This window comes from Molothrus aeneus, chromosome 3, assembly GCF_037042795.1.
Source record: "Molothrus aeneus isolate 106 chromosome 3, BPBGC_Maene_1.0, whole genome shotgun sequence".
Classification (NCBI taxonomy): domain Eukaryota; kingdom Metazoa; phylum Chordata; class Aves; order Passeriformes; family Icteridae; genus Molothrus; species Molothrus aeneus.
Window position 1 is genome coordinate 34,520,775 of NC_089648.1, and position 27,759 is coordinate 34,548,533.

Below are 27,759 nucleotides of genomic sequence, written 5' to 3' on the forward strand. Positions count from 1 at the left end.
CCTACTGATCAGGTACTGTATCATGTAATCAATATGAACTACCCCTCAGCCCAGAGAAAGTAACTCATAGAAGATCAAATGGGATCTTCCTGTGGAACAAATCCAGGAGAAACATTTTTTTACCAAGTCATCAAAGGCAGACGTATGAATTGCCATATCCATTTCAGTTACTAGATTGTGTGGCCCTAGCAAACACTCAAACTTTTCAACCTTGGTATCCAGTGACTGACCTCACAGAGAGGCAGCAGTGGGTCAGAGAGGGGAACTGTGTCACCTTTGCAACCTGAATGGCAGTTGGTGCAGATTAGCCAGGGCTGGGGTCAGTCTGTCAGATCAGCTTGACTGTGGTATGCATCACTAACTTGAAAGGAGCTCTCTGATACTTTGTGACATTTAGGATACAGAACATATCATAACTTCAGTGCAAATGTATAAGAAATCACTTTTCTAAATAAGTTGTAGGATTTTCAAGTTGTATTAGCATACAAACTTCAGAGGTTATTGAAACATTCACATTCTCAGCACAATATACTTTACTGTAGTGTAAAATAAGAGTAAGCAGCAAAGTGTTGTAGTGCTTGTCAAAAACTGTCTCCACATTACCTGAGTGCACTTTCTCTGCAACTTTCCTCCATGTACAATTACTTCATATCTTGTTTGCTTACAGAGTAACTTGTGCAATGCCCTTCTGTTGCCAGAAAAATTAGAGAATTGTTTCTTGATGCAAAGCAAGTTCCTGTTCATAAGTATTTGAAATTTTATGATACAGCTATCAAAAACTTGTTTTTCTGTCCAGAATTATTAGTCCAGTTAGCAAATATTTCTGCTACCAGCAGAAATGAGTGTATCATTCATTTTTAATGATTTCATTAAAAGATGGTAACTTTAATTCATTAATAAGATGTTTTTTGTGGGACTTTGATATCAAGACTAAACCAAACAGTCATATTGTTCCAAGAAGCCAGGCCTTACTAATTTGAGCAGCACTGACTCAAGCAACTAAACATAGTGAGGCAGGTCCAAAGAGAAGCTCTAACAACCCTAGATGAAAATTCAAAAGCCATTTCAAAGTGGATTATTTATTTTATAACAATTAACCTAATCCGATATTACTCTGAGACATTAGGAATAAAACTCCACAGCAGTCTACCTACTTGCCTCATCATGGCAGTTGGCTCCAAATTTCCCAAAGAAATCAGAAGATGACTTAACATCAGTGGTTCTGACTTCCTTTTCACACAGTAATTATTACAGTATGTTTTGGAATTCACATAATGCATGATTCTTGAATGTCTAAAATTTAAATCAAACAGGAGTCTTTCCTAATGGCAGACAGGTTGTATTTGTGATGATGCAAAAAGGCATTTTTATGCAGCACAGCTTATTACAATCTGTTGAAATGCTTCCTTTCCCCTTTCCCTTTCTACCATACAGTAAGCCAGAGGGAAAGCAAAATCGCACTGGTGGTAGGAATGAAGCCAGCCTTTGCCAATAGTTAAAATACGTGGAAGGGTGGCTATGTGCAGAGAGCTGTAAGACACCCTGAACTTCAACAGACCAAACAGAACACTTTATGATTGCTCACATATCTACATGTGGTGCGGGCCTTAATAACTAAAGGCAATTTACTCAGCAGGTTTCAAGCACTTCTCACACACACACAAACACACAAACACGCACACACACACACACACCCACACACACCCAGGAAAAATCCCTGAATGGAACTGCGGACAAGGGCTGATCTAGAAAAAGCAGTGCTAGAGTGCCCTCCGCTGGCACAGCTCAGGCAGGGGATAGAGGGTTGCTCCTCTAGTCTGAAGGGAAGAAGCTGAAAGGAGGACATTGAATATTTGAGCAAACGCTGAGAAAAATCCAGATGGATTTCTTGATCCTTCACTACCCATGTATGACAGAGCATCCGGAAGAGCGACTCTTAAAAACTTACTCACTGTTATTTTACATAGGTATGGGCAGAACATCTATTCTTTGTCTCTTTCAGTGTCTCTTTGATGTGAAATTCCATCTGGATCTCAGCTGGTCAGAAAATCCCTAGAAAAGGAAATAATTAAAGTAAGTTTTAATCTTAGTCTTATCAAAATTATATTTTAAAGTGCATAATGATTGATAATTAATGTCTTCATAAATAGTCTTCTTTTGAAAGCAGAGAAATCAATTTACTTAAGTGCTTGTGCTCATACAGAGATCACAGTCAGAATCAGGCAATGAGAAAACACAGAAAATATTTCCAAATAGTGAACAATATCTCGTCTTTTCTAGGTACCAGCAGTGTCCCAAAATTGTCTCCTGCTTCACACAACCTATGTGTATTTCACTTATACTTAGAAAATGATACAGCACATGCACAGTACAGGGTCCAGTGCATGAAACCATGAAACAAGGAGAGACAGAACTAGTCACCCAGCCTGTCATGCAGCCTCATTTGTCACTGCTCCTTTTCAGCACACTAATAAAACATGCATTTGTGACTCATCTTATTGCATAATATTCTGTCATTAACTACCATTGTCCAAGTTTCCTCCTCAAAGCTGATTCAGAGTGATATTTCATCTCTTTCTCTTTTGTCTCCTCCCACCCTTTTACAGTGCTCAAGGACCACTCCTTGTGTTTATCAAGAGGTACACTACTTTTGTGCCCCTAATCACCAAGTTTTGTTCTAGTTTTGTATGCTGTTGGTCCTGTTAGGAGGCAATTACTAAACAGTTTAAAATTCTATTTCAATAAATAAGAATTGCAATGAGGCAAGTGAATGGTTTGCCTTAAGTGCAAGCAATTCCTTGACATGGCATTCTTTGTTGCCATCCCTATATGTAGTTAAATAAAAAGAAAAAATAAAACCAAGCAAACAAAACAATAAAAACCACAAACTAAGAAAGGAGTCTAGGCTCCAGAGAGGGATCTGGACAGGCTGGATCAGTGGGCCAAGGCCAATGGGTTCTGCACTTGGGTCCCAACAATTCCTTGCAGTATTATATGGCTGGGGAAGAATGCTTGGAAAGATGCCTGGGGGAAAAGGACCTGGGGGTGCTGGTTGATGGTGATGTGCCCAGAGAGGCAAGAAGGCCAATGGCATCCTGGCCTGTGTCAGCAACAGTGTGGCCAGCAGGAGTGGGGTGGGGATTGTCCCCTGTACTCAGCTCTGGTGAGGCTGCACCTCAAGTTCTGTGTCCAGCTCTGGGCCCCTCACTACAAGAAGGACATTGAGGTGCTGGAGCATGTCCAGAGAAGGGCAACAGAGCAGGTGAAGGGTTTGGAGCACAAGTCCTGTGAGGAGAAGCTGAGGGAGCTGGGGGTGTTTAGCCTGGATTAGAGCAGGCTCAGGGCGACCTTGTGGCTCTCAACAACCGCCTGAAAGGAGGGTGCAGCCAGGTGGGGTCTGCCTCTTCTACCAGGCAACCAGGGACAGGATGAGAGGAAATGGCCTCAAGCTGCACCAGGGGAGGTTCAGGTTGGACATCAGGAGGAATTTCTTCACTGAAAGAGTGGTCAGGCATTGGGACAGGCTGTCCAGGGAAGCAGTGGAGTCACCATTCCTGGAAGCATTCAAAAAAGTGTAGTTGTGGCACGTGGGGACATGGTTGAGTAGTGGACTTAGTGTTAAGGTAATGGTTAGACTTGATCTGAAGTGTCTTTTCCAGCTTAAATGGTCCCATAATTCTATGATTTCATTATTTGAAATTTGTCCAATAATAGACCTGTCTGGCATCCTCTGGAGGGCAGATTCCAGAAGCATCCAAGACATCCCAAAACAACAGGGAACAGCACACTCATAGCACTGTAGTTAAATATAATAATAGACTCATGGAATGTGTCAAATTGAAGGGATCCATAAGGATGAACAGGTCTAATTCCCACCTCCTTGCAGAAAACTATATGACTAAAAGTATCATCCAAAAGCTCCTTGAATTCTGACAGGCTGGCTGTAACTAAAAAAAGAGAAAGAGACATCAGAAACTGAAAGAAGCCTATTGCAAAGATCTTGTACCACACAACAGCTAAGAAAATGAGGTGCTCTTAATAGATGTGTTGACTGCTCACCTTTTAAAAGGGAAAATCTGACAATACAAGTGTCTGTAGGGGCATTTTGTACTCATGACAATTTTTTATTTAAAAATAGGTTATGTGCAAATATAGGTAATTTTTCCTCTGCTGCAAGGAAATTGATAATTGTTGTAAAATGTCTACAGAGAACCCGAACCTGAATTGTATTTGATATACATGCAAATTTGAGTGATCCTTGGATTTGGCAAAGTAGGAACTTCAAGTCATGTTTTTTCCTTAAAAAGAAAAAAACTGGGTTTTACTTGTTAAGAATTTTTTGAGATGGACCTTGCAGATTTCCTTTAATGGGGTATATATGAAAAAGAAAGTTCCTTCTGTACATCAAACCACTGTTCTAATGCTATTTCTGGACCTGCAACTTTTCCAATTTATAATACATTTATATTTATATTTATATCTCATGGCACTTGATGAGATCTATGTATGAAATGGAATCAAATGTATGTAGCACGAATGCAACATTTTAAGCCTGTTTCCTCGACATGTCAGGCAAAATGTGTGTCCTCTCAGAATAAACGTTGGTATTTAGTAGGGAACAAAGGGATGGATTTACCCTAACTAGGAGCTTTTCTGCTAAGTCATTGAACACAGGAAAAGTGAGATCCCACTTTCTGATTCTTCAAAGCACAGACCACAACCAGAGCCAGTGTTTGTCGTCTTATTGTAACAGGAATTGGCAACATCTCAACTGTATTATTTTAAAATTTCCTCACTGCTACAGAGGGGAGGGGAGGGGAGGGGAGGGGAGGGGAAGGAAGGAAGGAAGGAAGGAAGGAAGGAAGGAAGGAAGGAAGGAAGGAAGGAAGGAAGGGAAGGAGGAAGGGAAGGAGGTTCGGCCCCCGGGAGGAGCTTGGCGGCGGAGTGGAAGTGACCTCACTCCCGGGAAGCGCCGGGATCCACTCAGCGCTGGAGCACCGGCGGCCAGTGCGGGCGCGCCTTGCGAGCAGCCAATGGCAGCGGCGGCGCCGCTTGTTGTCGCCCCGTGAGGCGGCTGCGCCCTGGGCTCGGTGCCGCCGCCGCCGCCGCCGCAGGAGGGACCCGGGAGGCCCCAGGCCCCGGTAGCCGCTCGCCTCTCGCCGGCCCCGCAGCCCCCGCGGAGGGCGGGGAGATGCAGCCCCCGGGCGCTCAGCAGCCGCCGCTCTACGCGCCCAGCAGCGGGGACTTCACCTTCGTCTCCTCGGCGGACGCCGAAGGTGAGCGCGGGGCCGCGGGCAGGGCCGCACTCGCTGTCCCGAGGCAGGGGCTTGGCCGGGCCCCGGGGGAACGGGCCGTTCCCGGGCCGCGGACACAGGAGGGGCCTTCCCTGCCCCCCGTGCCGCCGGCCCCGCGGTTGGTGTCGTGGCTGGGGGCGGAGCGGGGTGGCCGAGCTGGCCGCTGCCCTGGGGCCGCCGCCGCGTCCGCGTCACGGGAGCAGCAGCAGCGTGGCAAAGGCGGCCGTGCCCTCCGCTTGCAGCTGCTCTGGAAGCCGGGGCCGAGAGTGTCCCGGCTAGGTGACATAGCCGTGAGCACTGTCACTGCCTGCTCCTCTGGCTGCCGAGCTGCTGGAAGCCCGCTCTGTTTTTTGTCTTACCGAAGCCACGTTTGCTGTAATGTGTCTGCGCCGTGTCTCACTGCGGCACAGTCATGGAGCAGAAAAGGAGGCCGTGTATGTAATTTAGGGGGTGAAGCACGGCCTGTGCCAGGCTGCTGCACAAACAGCAGTGCTGTGCCAGCATGCCGTGCGGATGTGCCTTCAGACTTCGAAAATGAACATACAGGATCAACATCGTGCAAACTTACTTTGTTGGAGAATATTTTTTAGGTCTCTCCCCATTTAAATAACAAGGATTCTACTTTCATGTGTGTATTTAGTTACTCTTAAAATTGTGACTAAGGAATCGTATAAATCCTTACTCATGTGTCCCACCCTGGTAAGGAATTGCTGAAGTGGAGAAATTACTGTAGAATACCTGTTCTTTAGTGAACTTCACAGTCCTTCTGAAAAGAAACACAAGCCAACAGTACTGTTATAGCTGTGGGGTTTTTTGTTGCTGGGTTTTTTCTTTTTGCTGGTTAGTTTTCCTTTGTTTTGGTTTTTTCTTCTTCACCTTGGCCTGAAAAGGAATCCTTGTACCTCTGAGCAGAAGCTCTGTGCTTCTTCTCTGGAAGTATTTGTTGGGCAATGCTGAACCCAATCCAGTAAAACCACCTTTCTGGTAGGTTGTGTTGAATCACACTTGGCTCTGTGTTTTTTATGAACACAAGCAAGATGTGATCTCCTGTGTGTTCAAGTGTAGTCCTGTCCTCAAAGTGCTGGATAGACCTACCCTAGCAAAGAAAAAATAAGCAAAATTAAGCATCGTGATATTTTAAAATTAAAATACTGTGCATTGCACTCTAATTTTTGCATGTTTCCCAAATCCCAATCCATATGAAAAAAATAAAAATTAGCTATACTGTTTCCCCGTCTTATTTCTGTGGGAGCTGTATGGAAGAAAGCTGGGGAGATGTTCACAATTAGGTCACCAGACAGAGTAGAAAGAGCCCTCTGTTTGGGGTTTTACCTCTTGTACTGCTTTTTCAAAATTAAGAGTCAAGACTGTTTTGAAAGCTGGTTATCTACAATGCTTAGTTGAAATGAGGCATCTGAGAGACTTTGGGTTTCCTTCTGTTGTGTTCAGCCTGAGACAGTAGCAGTGAAGGCACCCAGAGTGTCACTAGGAACCGTCAATGTCATCAGTTCTTGGCAGATTTTCCAGTTGCCCTGCAGTTAAACGCCTCATTTAAAGCAGCCTGCAGAAGAGGAGGTGACCAATCCCTTTTCCCCTAGGTTTCTGCAGCTTTTGTCTTGCAAGACAGACTTAAGGTCATGTTAATAGATTTTATAATTTAAAAGTATGGTTGCAGGTATTCATGGACTGCTAAAAGGAGTCTTAGTAAATACGACTTGTGTAGGAGTTTTTGTGCTTCAGAATGGATTGTTAGTGGTCCCTGAGAAAGGAGAAATACGTGGCTGGTGGGACTGCTGTGTTTGCTTCTTTTGACAGCTGCATTTATGCACAGAGTAGCACTCCTTGCAAAAAAGTGTTATCTCGTAGCAGAAACAAATAATAACATCATATATATATGTTATTTTATATATATATATAAATGTTAATGTCATTAAGACAATATATATTATATATTTTCTTAATAACATTAGGGTTCCCCAATCAAGAGAAAACTTCTGAGGCTTCAGCTTGATTAAGGCATTGAGATTCTTCTTTTTTCCCCCCTCTGTAAACAGCAGAGGAAGGCTTTGCTTGAGGCTGGTGAGAACGCTGCGTGTGCTGCAATTGGGAAGAGCAAAGAGAAATTCCTGCTTTAAGTTACAGTGATCTTTACCAGGGTCCTGTGCAGATGTTGTTCCAAGAATCAAAGGGGTGGATCAGTGACTCTCATGACTATGAAACAGTTGAAAAGCTTTTGTGGAGAAGCTGGAATCTGAGTGGCCTAGCAAGCTGGTCTGGGAAGAACAATTCTGTTGAATTAATTGCAATACTGAATGATCAACGAACACCTGAGACATGTTGGCTAAAGACACTGAGATTCTGTTACTGTACAAATTGTTTCTATAACACTGTAATATTTCCAAAGTGGATGTTGCAAATGTAATCTACAAATGCGGCCTGATGTGCCTCTGTGAGTGTTTCAGAAGTACTTGCTGTAGTTAGGTGTTCTGGGAAATTTGTGCTGAGGAACCTTAATGTGTGAAAAACACACAATGATGATAAGGCAAAAGATATTTTATTTACCTCTCAGTATATTTATAGTAAGCTGGTACAAAATATTTACACATTTCTGTTTGGATTTTTCCTTCTTAGCAGATAATGGAAATCCATTATTTCCTAAAGAAATAATTACTCCCTTCTTATGTATCTTTTTCTTTCATCAAGTTGCTTAATTTATTTTCCTATACTATTTTTTATTTTCTGTCCATATATAACTGAACAAAATGAGCAAAAAAATTAATATTTATTGGCAATTTTGCCAAAACCAACCAGAACATAGATAAATTGCTGTTTGTTTTGCTTAGTACTGTGGTAGAAAAAGATCATAGTATATCAAAGAGAAGTTGTATAACTGTATAACTTCTAATTGTCTAGAGCCTAAGGATCTCTGATAGCATTCTTTCTCTAGCTTTTTCAGCTGCATTGAAGGCAGGCTACGAATTAAAACATCTTAAAATGTTTTCCTTTTATGAAAAATTTGGCATAATAGCAGAGAGTGGTTTTGGCTGAAACAATGCCACTATTAAAAAATGGGTACCAAAAGAGTTAGAGTATGATCAGAAAAAAATTATAAATAATCCACAATCTATAGCATGCTGAGACTCTCATTAGTGTCCTCCTTTTGTGCCTTTAAACACTTTTAATGATGAAGCACAAATGGAAGCCTTTCTGTTGTACCACAACACTGTGTCATAAAACAAGAGTCCCATCTAAAAGCTAAAACCTGGTATTTGAGACCTAACCCAACATTGTTACTATTGCAATAAAACCACCAGTACACTTTCAAATTACGTATCTGTGAAAGTATAACTTTATTTTGTAACTTTGACTGTTTTATGGTCATGACCAACAGAAGTAGCTTCATATGTTTGTTGTTTATCTTCCAGTACTTTTAAAATCAAATGGCTTTTGGCAAGACATAAAAAGGTCTATATTTTTCTCCCTTTTTCTTTAGATCTTAGTGGTTCCATAACAACTCCAGATGTTAAGCTGAATCTTGGAGGAGAATTCATCAAAGAATCTACTGCAACTACATTCCTAAGACAGAGAGGATATGGTTGGCTTCTGGAAGTGGAAGATGATGACCCAGAAGATAACAAGCCACTCTTGTATGTTGTAATTATTTCTGAGTATCTATCTTTATTAGCTGCGTTGGGATAAGAAACAACTTGTAGTCTCTGATTGTCCCACAGCCTTGTGCTGTGACTAGAATTCTGTTTGACAAATTACTTGACCAATGAGTGTTTTCTGGTGCAAGAATGAAAACATTGCTTCTATTATGGATTTTAATCTCTGTAAGTATATATGGCTTTTCTGCTTTTAACTGTTGATCTTGTACTGATTTTTTTAAAAGAGACTGCATTCTTTGTATCATTTGCATTCATGTTTCTGGATATTGTGAAAGAATCAAAGACTAAGACAACCCCATGGGAAGCCTTCTGCTAAGTAAATCTCAGTCAGTTCTGTCAGTTATTCTGAAGCAAAAGCACTGTGAATCATGGTTGTTACAGTAGGGATATTAGAAGCAAGGTAGCACAAACTTTATAATCTTTATGTTGCCTATTACTATAAAGCTAGATTAAAAGGGTGCTAGTGCTGAAGGACAATAATATCCTTAGAACTGGAAGTCTCGCATCCATTGTTCTGTTCCTAGAAACCTGGCTGGCTGAAGAAAGTTTGTATCTTAAGGTTATTACATTGTGAGTCAGGCAGCCTGGTCCTTGTTCTGCACCCAAGCAACTTCATTCTCACTGTCTCAGTGTTTTCCTGTGAATTAAACATAATGATGCTTTAAAAAATGGGAGTGAGACAGAGAGTACTCTGTAAAGCTCAGATGAGAGTGTTGGGAGACAATAGATATCTGGAGAGCTTAATGACAGTGCTACTTGAGAACTGGATTAAATTAAAGTGTGCAGAAGTAGGTCCTTGTGTGAATGTCTGTTTTGTGAACCTCTAACTTTTAATTAAGAAACAAACTTGTGTAGTGAGGTTACAACATAGGAATTCTGACTTTAGTGTAATTTTGTTGTTTTGATTATTCCCAGAAATGTGTCATAATGAATTCTTACAATCTGAATCCTATTAAGGATTGAAAGAACAGCAGCCTGCAAAGGGAAGTTCACCAACACAGGGCTACAGTGCAAATGTTTTGTTCAACAAAGTGAGATTATTTTTTTTCTACTTTCTCATTGGGCAGCCTTAGTCCAGACACTTATTTCCTGATACAGCTACCATCACTTTCAGTCGAGTTAGCTGTCAGCTTCATGCAAAAGACAATTTATTCACATGAGAAGCTGTCAGAAGACCTAGACAATGAGAAATAATTATTTCCATGTAGCAAATATTTGTATTACACAGTCTACAGAGTAAAATATAGGTCTGCTACATCCTTTTTAGGTAAATGGTAGCAAATAGATGCTTCTAGTCTGTTCTTTAATTCAAGGATGGTTAAAGAGCAATTTTTGTTACTTAGTCACCAGTTAGTAATACCACTTATAAAGTAGTTTTAGTAATAATAATCCAAAAATTGCCTTGAGGGACTGAATTTAACACTATTTTAATTTTTTTAAACAGAATTTGTGATGAATCACATCTTTGCATTTTTTTCTCACATCAGCTTTTCTGAAGAAAAAGCCAAAAAAACAAAGCCTTGGACAAAACCTTCATAAACGGACTTAGGATATAATTCTACATTTTTCTTCACTGTGTTCTCAAATACAGAGCAGTTTATCTGTTGGAAGTGTCTTGCAACTCTTCAGAGTTCCTCAGTCATGCCTGAGGTTCTGCACATAAAGAGGTGGAATTGCCCATTGCTTGGGAAGTGTGATTCCTTCCCCATGAGGCTAGTACAGTCAGGGCAGCATGTCCCAGAGTCTGGGCAGAAGAGTCTTCTGACCAATTTGTATCTGCTTGCAGAGAGTTTGTAACAGGAAGCAGAGAAGGCAATGAGAGAAGGGCAAGATCTGTTGATACATGTTGGAGCTAGTTCAAGTGACTTTTATTTATTTTACCCATAGTGGACACAAGCCAGAAATTGAACAATAGGCATAAACTGGTCTGTTGAAAACTACTGTTCTTGAAGGAAGCTAAACTCCATTTTCTTTTAAAAAATTAGTTTTACATTATGTATTTGGAGTGGTTTAAGGTTAGTGAATGTAATAGTGTTCTTTCTTGCAGAATTTGAAATAAAATATTTTCATAGTAAGTGTGCTCATGGCAAACTGCTTGGCATAGGAATATACAGACATTCTTTATTGTGTGCATGTCTTTGACTTGTAGTGTGTCACATGTCCTGGTGTATCTGAAAAAAACCCTCCTATCTTAATGCAGACTCAGGGTATCACAGAATCATAGAATGGTGTGGGTTGGAAGCGACCTTAAAGATCATCCAGTTCCACCCCCCCTGTCTTGGGCAGGGATGCCTTTCACCAGTTCCAGTAACTCAGAGCCCCATCCAGCCTGGTCTGGATATGCTGTGTATGCTTTCTGTTGTCAGTCATGTAATTTGCTTTTGAGTAATTAAATAAATCTGTGTCCCAGCAGTTGCTGAATGCAGCATGAAGTTATGGTGTTGCTTTACTGTGGATAAACTGTTCCTTTGCTAGTCGTGGCTTCAGAAAGCCTTGTGGCTGACAGGAGACTTGCTCTATAAATCTACTGTTTGCCCCTGTACTTATTTTTTTAGTTTTATTTCATTACTGTGCTGTATAGTAATGCTCACTTGCTTTACAATTTCAGGGAAGAACTCGACATTGATCTGAAGGATATTTACTACAAAATTCGATGTGTGTTGATGCCTATGCCTTCTCTTGGGTTCAATAGGCAGATAGTGAGAGACAATCCAGACTTTTGGGGTCCTCTGGCAGTTGTCCTCTTCTTCTCAATGATTTCATTATATGGACAATTTAAGGTAGGTATAAATCTTCTGCCTAAAAAGAAATCTGAACTAAATTTGGGGATGTGATTGCTAAGCAATTTGCATTCTTACGTAGGTAGAAAGTCTTTTTTTCACATACTAATGTGGGGCATTTCAAGTGCCGTTTCTCAAGTTAATATGTAGAAAGACAGCAGTTAGGAATGTATTAAATAGCCCACGGGTAAGTTAATCATGATGAAATGTCAGGTTTGTTTTTATACAGTAAAACAAAGGAACAATGTGGTTTTTAGAGGAACCAGATTGATACTAATGGGTTTATAGTCATATTAGTGAATCTTTCCATTTTAATTGTGACCTTTTGTTAACTTGCTTTTTATTACTAAAAAATGTTAGCAAAAAGCATTTCTTTGGATGGCATGAATTCTAATTTCCTGACAAATAAAGCTGCTTATTTAATTCATGCTATATGGCTGCTTTTATCTGGTGTATTTAATCTTCATTAGTGATGTTTGCTATTTTGCCCTCCCTGCTCAGTTACAATCAAATAACTTTCCTCTGGTCAATAGACTTTTCCATAATTCCTTTTGAACTCCAGGGTGAATAGCTATTCAGAGGCATTGTGCATATGTAATTGTCATAAACACCATTATCTTTTTTCTTTATCTTCTGATTAAAATAAAGAAGTGTTATCATTTATAGTAACAATTTGTATGTAAGCCTAGGTGCTCCTGCATTAGAAATCCTTATGACTAAATGTGTGGTTACAGTTGTTATAAATGTGACCAAGTATGGCAATAAGCTGCATGTAAACCAGCAGAATGTGCTTATGCAAGGATTCTTGTGAATGGTGGGATAAAATCATTCCCTTTGGGGGACCTCTGGCTTCCATATGGCATACAAAATACTGACTAAGAATTCACTCAGTAGCTTGTCTCTATGAGGCTTGAAGTGAGTAGACTAAACCACTTTATTGTTCAGGTCTTCTGGGTGGACCACTCACCTGTCTCCTTGGCAAAGCAAGGAGCATTCCTTGACCCTGGGACAGATGAACCACCTCCTGCAGTGTGTGTACCTCCTGTACAGGAGCACTGGCTCTCATGTTTCTTAGGAGCACTGGGTTTACCATATGGATGCACTAGTGCTGTATACGTACAAGGAGGGAAAGCTAGCAGCCAGCAACAGGATGACTGACCGTACCTGGACTAGATGAACCCAAAGGTGGGCTCTAAACTGGAGAGAGATGAGCACTTCTGCTCTTAGACTTTAAACTGGTCCTCTTCCCAGTCAGTGGAGGAAAACAGGAAGTAAAAAGAGGCTATGTGCTATTTTCACAAATAGAATAAAGCCACTTCTATTGTTTTTAGTGCTGCTGTGATTTTTAGCTGTTTTTTTCCTATTTCATTCTTCTGGAAATATGGAACTTCTAATTAAGCAAAGTATTGAACTGAGTACTGGCTTAATTTTTTAAGTTCAGTCATTGTACGTTTGGAAGTACATAGACTGAACTTAGACTGTTGTTTCCTTCTAAAAAGTTGTTTCAGAAAGGAAAGCTCTCCTTCTGGTCCTCCCAGTGGCTCAGCACCAAAACCAGCTAAGTTAATTTGAAGGATTTTTTTAAGCCAGAGAATGACTTTCGGATTCCTTCTGTAGTTTAAGAGCAGTACTATGAAAGAAGCAAGAAAAAATAATGACAGATTTGGTCTCAGGAATCTGAGGCTCTTTATTAAGTTCTCATCATCATCAAGTTCCACTGAGAAGTAAAGTCCTATGTCTTCTGAGCATTCTCAGTTTGAGTAAAGGATAAAGTGGCATCTTTATAAGTGAAAGGAGAATTCCAACTGCTTGTATTGGTTGGGCTGACTTTTAAAAACAGTTTGAGCCCACATTTTGTAATAGGTGGGATATGAAGACATTTAGGGTAGTTTTAACTCAACTTCCTACTCCTGTTACAATACTTACAGACCACATTGAACATGCATTCCATGTACACTAAACTTACCATTAATGTGACTCTGTAAATGTAATTTCTGAACTTCATTTGTTAATTACACTGTGATACTAAACACTGTTCTTGCCACAATTCAGAATTCAGTTTTGCATAATAAAATCCTTGACTGCCGTGAAAGTGATTATGGAAATGCATTTTCCTTTTTCACAATGACAATTACTCATATAAATGAATTGTTCTTTATCTCTCAAGGTTGTTTCTTGGATCATAACTATTTGGATATTTGGATCCTTGACAATTTTTTTACTGGCCAGAGTTCTTGGAGGAGAAGTAAGTACCTGTATGTGAAAATTATGTAGAGGGAGGTAATGTAAAGTCTCTTGACAGTGTTTTTCAGCAATAGTTGGGTTTTCATAGTGCTTGGGTTTGGATCTTGTAGCCAGCTAAGAATGGATGCAGTTGCTAAGTGTCAAGTCAACGTTTCAGGTTTTCAGTCTCCAAAATGAAGTCTAAAATACAGAGATCATCAGCTAATCTCTTGGTGCAGTGGATGGTGTGCTTGCTTCCAGATTAACAGTCTAGAAATTTGTGCTGTGAACCCTGGAATTCTAGCAGCTTCCTGTGCTCCAGAACTGAAGTCCATTCTTGAGGGAGAAATGCTTTCAAGTTTTTGGTCACTGGACTAAATGGCAACTTTTTTTTTTTTTTTAATGGGGTGCTAACAGCAGATAGATGTCATTGTGTGTAAAGCACCTGCCAGTGTTTGTTTTCATCCTTGGCCTGATGCAGTTCAAACCCATCAAAGTATGAAAGACAGGGCATGTTTCTCAACTGCAAAGCCAGCTGGAGTTGTGGCCTGCATCCCTTCCTCCAGCTGTTTGCACCAGCAGGGTTGGAATAGCTGCTTGAACTGTTTACAAATTGACTTATTAAGCAATTCAGGTGTAAACAACAAAAAATGACTTCGAGCAAGGTCCACAGACAGCTGCAGTGGAACAGTCAGGAGAATAAAACTTCTTAAAATGGATCTGCAGCATAAAATGCATTGAACTGTGTAGTTGGGAAGAACTAAATATTCAGTGATGCTTTATTTTTATACTTTTACCATGAATATTGCATTAATGATGCACCAGTATTGCAGAGGTCCTATGTTGTTTACTTTAATTTTTAAAATTTTTTCTTTAAATCATAATTGTTAGAGTCTTCTTTTGTGAATGCTGTTGTGAAATAAAAAGTTTTTTATAAATGTGATTGCATGGTATTTTTCTGCATTTTAACACAATCCAGAGGCCCTTAAATCAATCTGGTTTGTGGCTCAAAATGGGAAATCATCAGATGTATAAACTGGAGAAAAAGTATAGGTTTGCAGATCTTGTCATGAAGGATCATCATTCACAAGAAAATGCTTGCAAGATGCCACTACTTCTCCTGTTAAATCCAAGAAGCCTAGCTGTGCTAGGATCATTTCAGACCATAGTAGGGGAAAATCAGACATTTCCTTCTGAAGCTAAAAGTAGTTATGGAAGTACTTGGAACAACTCTGTTCTAGATAGTCACAATAAATTGAAGCTGGAAATCAGAATTCTGTGCCTTACAGGGATCAAGTTTTAACTCTTCTGCTGACACCAAAAACATTCATGTGCTTTATGTATTTATTTATGTATAATGGATATGAGCATGTTAATGCAGAAAATTATGTCTTTGCTGCTTTTGACAACCAGGACTACAGCTGGTCCTTGAGAGATCTGTTGCAGTTCTATGCTCCTGGGTATCATATGTAAATGCTTCCTTTGAAAGTGATAGTTTACAGTTTTTTGGGAAAAAAAAAAGATAACATATTTCTAATTTTAGGGTTTAGCATACAAAACCAATTTTTATACTAGTAAGCCTCCTTAGGCTGAAATTTCCTGAGTATAACACATTATAATTATTATTCATAGTGTTATAACAAAAACAAATTGTATTTGGTGACAGAGATTGAGTACTGCAAAGCTTATTTTTATGTGCTTGAAAATTTCAGGTTGCTTATGGCCAAGTGTTGGGTGTAATAGGATATTCCCTGCTTCCCCTCATTGTCATAGCACCTGTACTTTTGGTGGTTGGATCATTTGAAGTTGTTTCTACACTAATAAAAGTAAGTTCTTATAATCTATTGAGAATTTAGTTATTTTTAAGTCACTTTCTTAACACTTCAAGTACTCTACTCAGGAAAACATAATGATGTGTCAAAATTTTCAGAACTACAAAGCGAGCTCTGTGATCCTTTTGGATAGCATGGTGGAAAGTGAATGGGGTTTTAAATGTTCCATTTGAGTGCTTGGGAATATACAATGCTGTTGCTATAACAACACCTGTTGTTACTAGAGTAGCTTGTATTTAAGTATTTTGCTGTGCTCTAATAGTTGCATTATAAAAAAGATGGGATTCTCATGTTGAGAAGAGAATGCATGATTAAACCTCAGAATGAAGAATCTGAAAATAAGCTCTCCCTTCCCCCATGATCCAGATTATTTTTAGCCACTGCAGCATGAATATGACGTTAGTCATTGTTCTGAGACCTCCCCATAGTGGTATCAGTACAAAGCTCTCCATACCCTTTGCAGAGAAGGTAAGGATTGTTCTGATTTAGAGAGGGGGAATGTAAGGCACAAAGAATAACCTGCCTGATATCACCTGCTGCTGGACACCTTTTAGAGAAACATTCCCTCAATGATCCCAGAACAACATAATGCTCTTGAACACTCCCAGTACCTCTTGAAACCCTTTAAGGTAGCCTGTGAAGTTACTGCTGAGCCTGGGAAGGTTAACTGATAAAATTCTGTTACGAGCTAAGCTCTACACTTTCTGGAGGTTTGTTCTGTTGATTTCATTATTTCTGTCCCTTTAGCTTGCTGGCAGACAGTATAATTGAAGCACAACTAGAGTTATGATAAGTAACAAAATTGCTGTATTTGAGATTTGATAATCTGGGAATACTGATAAATGATAGAATGTAAATCATTAACTTGCCAGTTAACTAATAAATAACTTCAAAATAAATACATGTTCATGAAACCTCTGTTACTTGATTACTACTAATAGCCTCATGTTAACTTCATGGTGAATATCTGCAAGGTTCTTATCTTTGCACTACTAGTATGAAAATGCATTACAAGCCCCACATGGCCAAAATTTCTTGGGCTGTGACAGGCACTACTCCTGTAGCTCGCTCTGTGTTGTACTGAGAGAAGTGATTTTTACTGTGGTATTTGGAGAGACTTTCTTGTGGTTACAGCTAAGACTGTTCGTCTTCTTTTTCAGTTGTTTGGAGTCTTCTGGGCTGCATACAGTGCTGCATCATTACTAGTTGGAGAAGAATTCAAGACCAAGAAACCCCTTCTAATTTATCCAATCTTTTTATTATACATTTATTTTCTGTCCTTGTATACTGGGGTGTGATCTAGTGTAAGATGTGGCCAGAAACCATATTTCAGTCACTTGCAGACTGATAATGTGTGGGATTAAGAAGGCTGGAGATAATACAAGTGACTGTTTTGTATGCAGTTGTCGAGATGTTTTAAGATGGAAGAGCATATTTGTGTATATTATTTAATGAAGCAATTGTAGCTATATAGATTTGTATCAAAGTTCTAGGTTTGTTTAAGACTCTTCAGATTTTAATGAACAAAATAAAAGAACCTTGTGTTTTATAACAAAGCGTAGCAAAACTGCAACTCAATACCTGTGCCAAAAGCACTGGGACCAGATTACTATATTCAAGAATTAAAAATGAGAAGTTAACTGTTAACAATCTCAAAGTGCAATTTTTCCTTTAAGCTTAAACACAGCTGGCTTTTTTTGGCACAGCAAATTCTGTAGATAATATATATTTATGAAACAGTCCTGATTGTTCACAGAATAGTCTGTATAATCAAGACAAAAAGATACTACTTTTAATTTAGTGCCTCAATTACTGTGATTTGGCTGTTGAGTTTTTATAAATTCCAATTTGTTTTCAAAACATGTATATACTGTGTATTTTGTATCTATGGCTTGTGTGTACCGTAAATACTCCTTGGTTAAGGATGTATATTGGGTTTTTAAAAATTGAAGATACAAGTATTTGAAGTTTTCATTTACTATCTCTGACCAAAGGAGCAAGATACTTACTGTGTGACATAACTAATTAAAGTGCATATTTAGAGAATCAAATTATTTTACTTAAAAGTATAAATTTACAGAGAAATGGGTGAACACCTTTCTCAACTCTAGTGCTGGCCTAATGTTGGAGAAAAAAAGATGATCTATCAAATTTGTGTGATCTTTAAACAATGTTATTTTATGATGACAAAATAAAAATACTGCTTCCCTAACTATGTTTTACAACATCTTGCTCTGTTTTGCTTTTAATAGCATGGTATTTAACATGCCTCCTTTTTTTTTTTTTTTTTTTTTGCCAATACTGTTAACCTCCTGTAAAGAGAAATAAGAAAGATTTGAGATTTGGAAGGCTAGATTCTCCCTCCACTAAACAAGGCAGAGTTACAGCCTTAGTAACAGTTAGAGTCTTGCTAATTTTGACTCTCCAAGGATTATGTAATTATGTGATGACATGTTAAATATTTCCTGTATACTGTGTTGATTGCTTATGTAATGGTCCTTATGGTAATATTTCTTCACAAGGGAAGTCCACTGAAGTTCACTTTGTATGGTACTAACACAGGCATTTGCAATCTTCAGGATGAATCAACAAATAGCTCTGAAGGTTTGGGGTTTTTTTCTGGCAACAGAAAAAAAGCATTTCCCATTCTCCCCGTCCATCCTTTTTTTTAATGCTACAAATAAAAATCAGCCATGACAAGATAATAGCAAGGGCTGTCTTGGATCCCTGATGGACATATTTCCATATCAGAACTGTAATTTTTCAGCTTTTTAGACCGTGTAACTAGCCAGGTTGGTAATTTATTTTTACCAGTCATTACTGATGCAAAATACGTAATTAAATTCCAGCTCTCCCACAAACCTTTAGCTTACTCAGTCTGCTTTCCTGGCTGATTCTTGTGTTGGTTTTAAACAGAACCACTTGAAGTTACTGCTGGACATAAATTGTAGTGTAGTACTTGAGCTTGTAATACATAAAAAGAGAAAAATTGGTAGAGTGATTGACTTTTCACCTGATTTTTGATTTCTGAATAAGTTGTGGTGGAATTAATGCAAACTTGTACTAAATCAATTTATACCAGCAGCAGCTAATTTCTTACCTACAAGTGCTTTGAGAGCATTCATACCACATTCTTAAAAAAAACGGCAGTTACAGTGTATTTGAAAAAAAAGCATATTAGCTTTGGAATCTTGCATGATAATCTGGTTTTACCTCCTTTTTCATGACTTACATTCCTTTTTTTAACAGGACTATCCAACTGTTATTATAAGACTGCACCCAGCCCCTGTGAATGCATTTAACTTCTGTCCCCACAAAGGTGAAGGGCAAGAACACATTTAGGTTACTGGGCTGTCAGAAAGCTTTAAGCTTAGTTCCTCTTTGCATAGTTCTTCATGAGGTGTGCTGTGCATCTGAACTGACTATAAATAAGGATGCAAGAATGTTCTATTGAATCTCCAAATACCTCCCTTTCCAGTAATGCTCTGTGAAAGTTATGGTTGGAATTTTAACTGTTCCCTTCCACAGACTTTGCACATGTGTAATATGCAATGTAGATAATGCACTTAACATAGTACATATTTTGTACCCAATTGCAGATTTGCACCTTTTAATCTTAGTATCTTTAGGGTCACTTTTTGCATAAATTGTGCAAGAAACATTCCAACAGCTTTCAAATTATTCTGATAGTTTGTAATAACTTTGCATTCAACAAACTCATATTTTTAGATGAGGTATATGTGTAAATACAAGATGTATTTTATAAAAATTTTGAATTAAACTTGTTTACAGAATCTATGAAGCTCATTTATATTTACTGACTTAGTACTGAATAATTCATATTGATGAATTAGGACACATCCATGTTCCTGTGCATGCCACCAATTTATTCATGCTATATACCGATAGCTTTGAGGCTATAAATGAGTTTTTGTGATAATCAACATACTGCTTCAGTCTGTCAAAACTGGAAATTTAGAGTATGTCCATCTAGCAAAAAAATTGTCTTTCTAAGATGCAACACCTCATTTTGGGGTGGTGACATGGATATTACACCTTGGTGAGACATGCATTTTGAATGATCTCTACAGAGCAGCTAGACATGTACATCTTGTTTCCTCTCCTACCCATCAGACATACTCTGCTGTTTATCAGAAAAATTATACTTTGAAAAGTTGATGGAATCAATTGTTGAGACAACATACAGCTTGAGATCTGCTGTAATTTTATCATTGTCCTTACTGGTGTTTAATGTTTTGCTCTCATATAGCTGCTTATTTTGTTCTCAGGACAATTTTGATTAGCCTTGGTGGCACACCCATGTGGGTTTGGTTTGGTTTTCTTATTTTTTCTTCACACACTGTATTTCTTTAAAAATTTCCCTGCCTGTGCTAATGAGGGTGCTTTTAATAAAAACATTCCATAGAAAACTTTGTATTTGAAAATTAGCTTTAAGACCATCAGTAGCCTAAAATCTGTGTGTAACATGTCACTTCGATCAGATAAAGCCTACGGCAGATAAAGTAATATTGTACAGGTAGGCTGAGCTATACAAACGAAATTGATGTTTTAGTGGGTGAAAAGGGAAAATCTCAACAAAATACAAAATATTTGATTAAACTCGAGTCATTTTTGAAGCACTGCTCCAGAGCAGAATGCTCTCGTGGGTGCAATGGCTCCTGCTGCCGGCCCGGGGCCAGGGCCAGCCTTTCCAAGGGCAGCGTGCCTTCCGGCGGCAGTGGCATTGAGGCATTGTGCCTTTGTCCCTCCGTACCAGCGCTGAGGCCACTGACACCGGGGCTCTCTGCTACGCTCGGGGTCAAAACACAACCGGTGTGGGAGCCGGGCTAAGAAACACAAAGCCCCGCTCCGCTTTCCCTGAGGCGGCAGCGGCGAACGCGCTCGCCCATTTACGACCCAAGTTTTGTCCGAAGCACTAATGACACGGCAGCGGCGAGGGCGGGGATGGCCGGCGATGGATCCCGGGTGGGGATGGCCGCCTGGAGCCGGCATCGCCCCGGGCCGGGAGCACCGCGGGAACGGAGCCAGCGCGGGGTGGGCGGCGGTGCCGCGCATGCGCGGCCCCGCCCCTGCCCCGCCCCTCGCGGAGCGGCCCCTCGCCCCCGCCCCCCGGCGGGCCGCGGCCGCTCGGTTCCGCATCCGGCGCGGCTGTGTCACTTCCCGCTCACGCGGGCGCTCTCCCTTTCCCCCTCTCCCCGGACCCGGATGGTGACTGGCGGCGGCGGCTCCAGGGACTGTCAGTGAGCGGCTCTCCGCGGGCCTCTTGTCCTGAGGGCGGCGGCGGCGGGGGCCGCGAAGATGGCTGCGGCGGCCTCCTGCTCCTCGGCGGCGGCGGCGGCGGGGCCCGGTCCCGGTCCGGGCTCCTGCGAGTGGCTGCTGCTGCGGGACGGCTGCCTGCGCTGCGACGCCGACGGGCTCTGCAGCCTGTGCTATCACCCGGCGCTCAACGCCATCCTGGCCGTGACCGCGCGCGGCGCCATCAAAGTCATCGACGGCACCTCGGGGGCCACGCTGCAGGCGTCGGCGCTCGGCGGTGAGCGGGGAGCGGGAGCGGGAGCGGGGCCGCACGGCCGCCGAACAGGTGTCGCGGCGGGTCCGGGGAGATTCGGGAAGGAGCGGCCGGGCTCGGCTCGGGCCCTGCGTGCCGGAGGATCCCCCCGGCCTATTGCCACCCCTTTTTCTTTTTGTGGCCTGAAGGGCCTCCCTGGGCAGGGAGGTGGTGGAGCCGCCGTCCCTGGAGATGTTTAAGGAGAGCCTGGACGCGGCACTCAGTGCCATGGTCTCGTTGACGTGGTGGTGTTTGGTCATAGGCTGGACTCGGTGAATCTCAGAGGTCTTTTCCAACCAGAACCTCTGGTTCTCTGTTCCTACTCTCTGGGGCAGAGATGCTCATGTAAACAGTGCCGAGGCGTTTTATTTCTGTAAAGCATGGTTACTGAAAGATTAAATAGGGATGGAAGGCTGTGATGTATAGGGTATTGTATTTTTTAATTTTGCTTTTGCAGGTGTTGTTGTAGATCATTAACGTTGAACGTTCCAAAGATTAGAAGCAGCATGTTAGGCAGGACAGGCATAGTTCTAATTCTTATTGATACATGATACTGAAATAATTTATTTATTGAGCATTATTCTGCTTTTTAAAGAAGGCTTACTGCTTAAAAGTGTCATTTGTCCTGTGGCTTAAAACAGTTTAAGCTCAGAATCCTTCATGAAGTTATTTGGTGACACGTTTTTGTATGTGTTTGAATAGTTCTTCAGGCTGTTGACTCTCTGGACTGTCTCTGGTGGTAGTAACCATATCCCTGCTATTATGTTCAGGAGGCATGACTGTGTACTGGCTTTGTAGAGGCTTAGGCTGTAGCATCTCCATAACTATGAAGCAACTTTATTTGTTGACCATAAGTGTTTCTGCACTGTTAATAAACTAGCTCTGTAGAAAAAGATCTAAATGCCATTAAAAGCTTTTGTTCCTTGTTCATTAATGGCTTTTAAACTGTGGCACTTGTCAGAATATTGGCAATGGATGGTGGGTAGGGTTATTTGTCTCCTTGTGAGTCCAGCCCTTGGAATAGAAAGATAGGCTTCTTACCAGTTGTGTGCCTCCATATTTAGGGTACTGAACTGTAAGGTGCCTCCTTACAGTTGTGTGCTGCTAATAAGATGTTGCTTTGCTGAGTGGTGGTGGTGAAAGGTTGTTTGCTGCCAGAACGTGGTACAGTAATGCCAAGAACCACATGGGAATGCCATAGCCTAGGCAATATGTACACATTCACCTTGAAAACCAGTAACTGTATTGCAAATGTCAAACTGAAGAGAACAGGACAAAAATTGCTGATTTCCTTTCATTGATCAAAGTTGGTACATTGTATGTAAAGGTTAAGCATTTGGGGCACTTGAAAAAAAAAGTTTTGTGGAATTATTAAGAAGGTCCCAGCTGCTTTTGTTGTCAGTTGCTTGCATGGAGAATGAGGCTCTTGTGTGGTGTTTCCTGCATTGTTCAGATTCAGATCACTCTGCTTCTACAATTCCCTTCTACCATGCTGTCTCCTAAACTGCTTTTTTATTAATAACTTGCTTATTTTCTTCAAGCTATTGCAGGAATTTTAAAATTGCTTTTAAGTTGTGGATGAAGAGGGCATAAATAGAGGACTTAATTTGTAATTGGCTGTCTGTGTAGGAGATGTTTAATTCTCAGATGCAGAAAAGGAAGTGATCTGTAAATCAAAGTGGTTCTACAATTTGCTGTGATAGAATCCTTGCAAAGGATTTGACTCAGTATTCAAAATGCAAATGGAAATTCTCCCCAAAATAGTAACTATTAGAAAATAACATATTGCTTTGCTTCTGTTACGTACGTTCAATCATGTATACTTCCTTTAGTGTCAGTCTTCTCTGTAACAGCATGGCTGTAAAAGATGGGTTCTACTCCTCCTCACATCAAACAACAGAATTACTTGCAATCTACCCAAATTTTATCTGTGCAGTAGAGCTGATGATTTTATTACTGGGGAAAAAATGATAACCTTTAGTTTGTAGAAACTTCAGTTGAATTTTCTTATGGATTCAGACCGGCATGCTGGTCAGAAATCTGGTGCATCTCAGCAGTTGGTGTCTGTTGCGGCTATTAGCAATCCTGTTCACTCTTTTTCTCTCTCTCTCTCTTCCTTCCGTCTTTGGGAAGAGGAGGAGAAGGGAATTTAGCTGCTCTCTGATGTCTGCCTGCAATGTACAGTGTGAGCTCTTTTAATGTAGGATAGTAGTAGCTGGACACTCAGACCTGTAGACCAACTCTGTCTGTGCTCCCTCCCCTGCCATAAATGACAGGTCAGAGGATATTGTTGCTTCAGGGACTTGTGGTACTATAACTAAAAATAGAGTCTCTAGGAATTAAAACTGCTTCTTCGGGGAGACTGCTTGTCCTCCTTGGGAATTGAGGCTGCAGGTCTTCTGCCTTGCCAAAAGATTTATGTTGGACAGAAATGCTGTTGCTTGTTACCCAAAGAAAAACAAAATGTAGCAGGCCTCTTTCTAGAAAGCAGAGCAAGGAAAAGATTCTCCTATCAAGGCAGGATAGTGGAGGAAAAGAAACACCACCAAACCTCAGTGTGTTTTGTATCTGCAGTCACAGTTCACTGCGGAAATATATATTAAGCTTTGAGCTCATTCTCTTTGAAAAGATTGAACCTGTGGAATGCTGAATGTGGTAGAGCAGTGGAAGCTGCCTTCGTTAGAACAGAAATGCAGATTGCTCTTTGGTGTGTAAAAGAGCAAGGCAAAAGATTCACAGCCAGAAGACAGTCCAGTTCTAGATGGGCTCCAGACATTGGGATGTGGTCTGTGTGCTTTGGTTGCTCATGTGAACTTGATTGATCTAATGGATGTGGTGATCCAGGGACTGTTCTTCTGAGCCCAGTCTGAAGGAATTCAGTTTGGATTGTTAGACTATGCTGAATCTTCAGCAGCTCTGTCTCTTGAAGGTGTGTAATCATCTTTAATCTGTTTCCAGCATGAGCCCTGTAGGCCTGTTCAAGGGGACCAGGCCATTTGCAACAGCCCAGAGTGTGGTAGTGCATAAAAGTAGGGGGAAAATCAAGTACCACTAACATTAAGCTCTGTCTTACCTGGTCATAAGGTTGTCCTTTTTTTTCTGTCAAGACTGTTGCATGCACACTGCATTTCAGAGAACCAGACGGGAAGTGCAAGGACAATTCTTGCGATTTCTGGATGTTCTGCATTTCTGTTTATTCACTTGTAGTGGTTAGTCAGGACTGGTTTTGAATCTGTCACGCAAGTCTATCAAGTACTTTATTTTCCCTCTTAGACATTTAAATATTTCTGTGGTTTCAGTTTCAAGTTGAACGCTGGTAGCCAAAAAAGCATAAATGAAGAAACTTCAAATACAGCGCTAGAGATGAGCCTTTTCCTTGGCCTCAGAAGAATCAAACCAAAACAGCGAGACAAAAACCCCTGAAGAATCTAAACAAACTTCCAGATTAGTCTTGAGTGACTCTCTTAGTGTTCATAGAGGTGTTCAATTTATCAGTCCCTTCTATTTACAAATAAACAAAGAAAACTGCCTGAACTGGAAGAGTGCTATTACTCCCAGAGAATCTTTAGTTTCTTATTCTTTAAAATAAGAAACTAAAATGTACCATCAGATGGACAGTGACCATCTTGAATGTTCCAGTAGGTATTTCTAGTTTAATTTGACGTAGCAGTACCTTGTTTGCTAAAATGCACAGTGTTTTGTAGCTAAGGCCTTCTAAATTACTCTAGAGGCCCTAACAGGAATCAAAACATAGACTTCTGAATCTGTACAGGGAAGGATCTGTTCATGGTACCAGTTTCTGTAGGGGAAACAGAGCTTCTGCCTTATCATCAGAGGCCCTCAAGGGCTGTTCCTCAATCAGAAGAATTTAGAAGTAAATAGATCTCAGGCCAGGAGCCTTACCTGTGCCAGCAAGTTCAACTCCATTGTCTGTCAGTGTTCCCTTTTGGGAAGTCTTGTTTTTCTTCAGCTGTCTAAATTATGGTGCCTTGGAAATCTCTTAAGAGGTATCCAGATTTGCTTCTTTCTTTTCCATGTGATGCAGAAGGCAAAACAAGAGGAAAATACTCTCTTTTGCTACTTGGAAGTCATAGAGGGAATTTACACTTACAGTAATATTTAGGGAGAAACTGTTGGGATACTCTGTCATCCAATTCTACACTTGATCTATTTGAAGACACCATCAACAGTTTCAGCTGTTTGAAGCTCACTGGTAATACTGCTCAAGTTCTCCTTCATTCCTCAAAACTGGGGCTAGTTTCTTCCATCTTTTTTTTCTTGTGTTCTTTTGTTCCATTATGAAATAAAGATAATGATAATAATAATAATGAAGCCCCTTGGTCTTAACAGAGAATTTCTCATCATATAGGGAATGTTGTCAAATCTAGTGATGTGCTACAGCCCACCTTGCATTTGTGCATACTTGAGTGACTTCTAATCTGGGTGAAATGATTTTTAAAGAGATCATCTCATTTATTTATGTGATCTTAAGATCATTCATGAGGTGTCTTAAGCATTTGAGAAAACAGGATAGGAGGACTGTTAGATTTGAGTTCAGTGTTTTATACTAGCAAAGGCTCTAGACTACTGTGAGTTTCATTTGTCTGCTAGCTTAATCAGTGTGTCAGATATCCCTTCTTACTTACCAAGCATCTTGCCAAACTGTCAAAATGCTGCTAATTGATATTTCCAGGCTCTGCTGAAGCACATCTGGATTATCTTCTGCAGAAGCCAGAAGAGAGTAAAATTAGAGATCTTTTCTTTTCACGTAGCTTTAAAGGGATGTTTGCATGTCCATGTTTCATGCAGGGATTCAGAAGTTGTAACAGGCAGCAATGCAAGCATATGTTGTGTTGCCAGGCATGATCACACAACATTTTTTCATTTTATTGACAGATCATTCATATCTGGACTGATGGATTCATGGCTGTCACTGCAACAGCAGAGCAGTATTATTAAAGGTTGCAAAATGCTTTAATGTCAGATAATCAGAAAATTCCTAGATCTCTGCATATGGACTTTGAAAAAGGTTTTCTGCAGGAAGACAAATCCTGAAATGCTTCTTAGTGACTTGAGGAGGAAACACTGTGCAGAGATTTGTGTCAGGGATTTGAACTTTGACTACCTGTCCTAATTGTCCCACAGGTAGTTAAGGCATTTCTCATTGATATGAAGGTTTCTCGGGGAAAAAACTGACTTTCACCTCAGTGCTGATTATTGTCCAGCTTTGGTCAAGACAGCTTTTAATCTGCCTGTATGATATGCTTCAGCTCAGCTCCCAGTGATGTTGTGTACTGTGTTGTGTAAGATGTAAAACAAACTTGGCAGAAATATATCCTGACAGATAACTGATAGTTCAAATCCAGAACATTATGGAAAAAGCAGGTGTATCTCTGTTGGACTTCAAGTAATGAAAACATGGAGAAGGCTTTTACTCATTGTCCAGCCTAGTCATCGTTCAAAGCCTGATCTTTCACTATTCTGAATATACTGGTGATCAGTGGTTTGGATCTAACACACTCTCTTGTCCTGTAGTTGGTCCTTCCTGGCAGCCCACCACAGTGTTAGCTGGCCCAGTAGAACCACTTTCTGAGTCTTTAGTTACATTGTTTATAACTATGTTTTTATGGTTGCTGTTGCACTGATATCCATAACTTAAGTGAAATAAGACATCTAAAATTTTATAAGATAGAGTGTAAGAAAAATCTGTCCTAGATGAAGATTATTTTTTAATAATTATTAGGTTTGATTTTTTGGTTTCAGGTCTTCTTCCAAGTTACTTTCAAATCCCAAAACAAAGCTGTCCATCCTTGCTTTTACAAGCATTCTTTAATTTTCCCTGAACACTATGATGTATTTCAAAAATGCTTCTTAGGCTGCCTTGAAGATGGAGAAGAGGTTTGCAATCATGTGGAGTCATGAGCAACTTTTGAGTGTATCAGACTGTCCCAGGTCATGTTGTGAGATAGTTTTTTTGCATGTTGTCTGTTCCAGTGGGATTGGTAACTTTTCACAATTTTTAAAAAAATTGTAAATAAAAGATTTACTCATGGGTTAGTTCATTTTCCTGATGGTTCTTAAGTGATGCCACAGTATTGCTTTCTGCTGTTAGAAAGCTGTCCTTTAAATAGTTAATGCTTTCTTACTTACACTGACTGCTTGCAGTCACCAGATGAGTGCTTGTCACTGAGTAGAAGTTTCAAGAAAGAACAACTATTGGCCTGAGTTGTTTTACTTGTGAAATACAGATGAATACTAACACTTGCAAGTGCTTTGCTGCCTTGTCTTTGGGAAGAGTATCAAGATTTGTTAAGGACCCAGTGTACACTGCCTGTGAAAAAATAGACAGGAATACTGCAGAACATTTATTTTGAAGATTCCTGTGCCTGTTGG

At 40.4% G+C, this 27,759-nt stretch overlaps 2 protein-coding genes across 3 annotated transcripts in view; both read left to right on the top strand.

Moving 5' to 3' along the window:
- Positions 1-4,979: 4,979 nt before the first annotated feature.
- YIPF4 (Yip1 domain family member 4) lies at positions 4,980-18,009 on the top strand. The gene is made up of 6 exons (XM_066547898.1): positions 4,980-5,276; positions 8,788-8,941; positions 11,571-11,742; positions 13,910-13,987; positions 15,678-15,791; positions 16,958-18,009. The coding sequence occupies exons 1-6, from the start codon at positions 5,192-5,194 to the stop codon at positions 17,093-17,095; spliced, it is 741 nt and encodes a 246-aa protein (XP_066403995.1). The 5' UTR covers positions 4,980-5,191; the 3' UTR covers positions 17,096-18,009.
- A 3,092-nt stretch (positions 18,010-21,101) lies between these two features.
- The window catches only part of BIRC6 (baculoviral IAP repeat containing 6), a 176,040-nt gene continuing 169,382 nt past the window's right edge, over positions 21,102-27,759 (top strand). For both annotated transcript variants that reach the window (XM_066546647.1, XM_066546648.1), the window contains exon 1: positions 21,102-21,351. In XM_066546647.1, the coding sequence (XP_066402744.1) occupies positions 21,117-21,351 (235 nt within the window). In that variant the 5' untranslated portion in view covers positions 21,102-21,116. The remainder of the gene's footprint in view (positions 21,352-27,759) is intronic.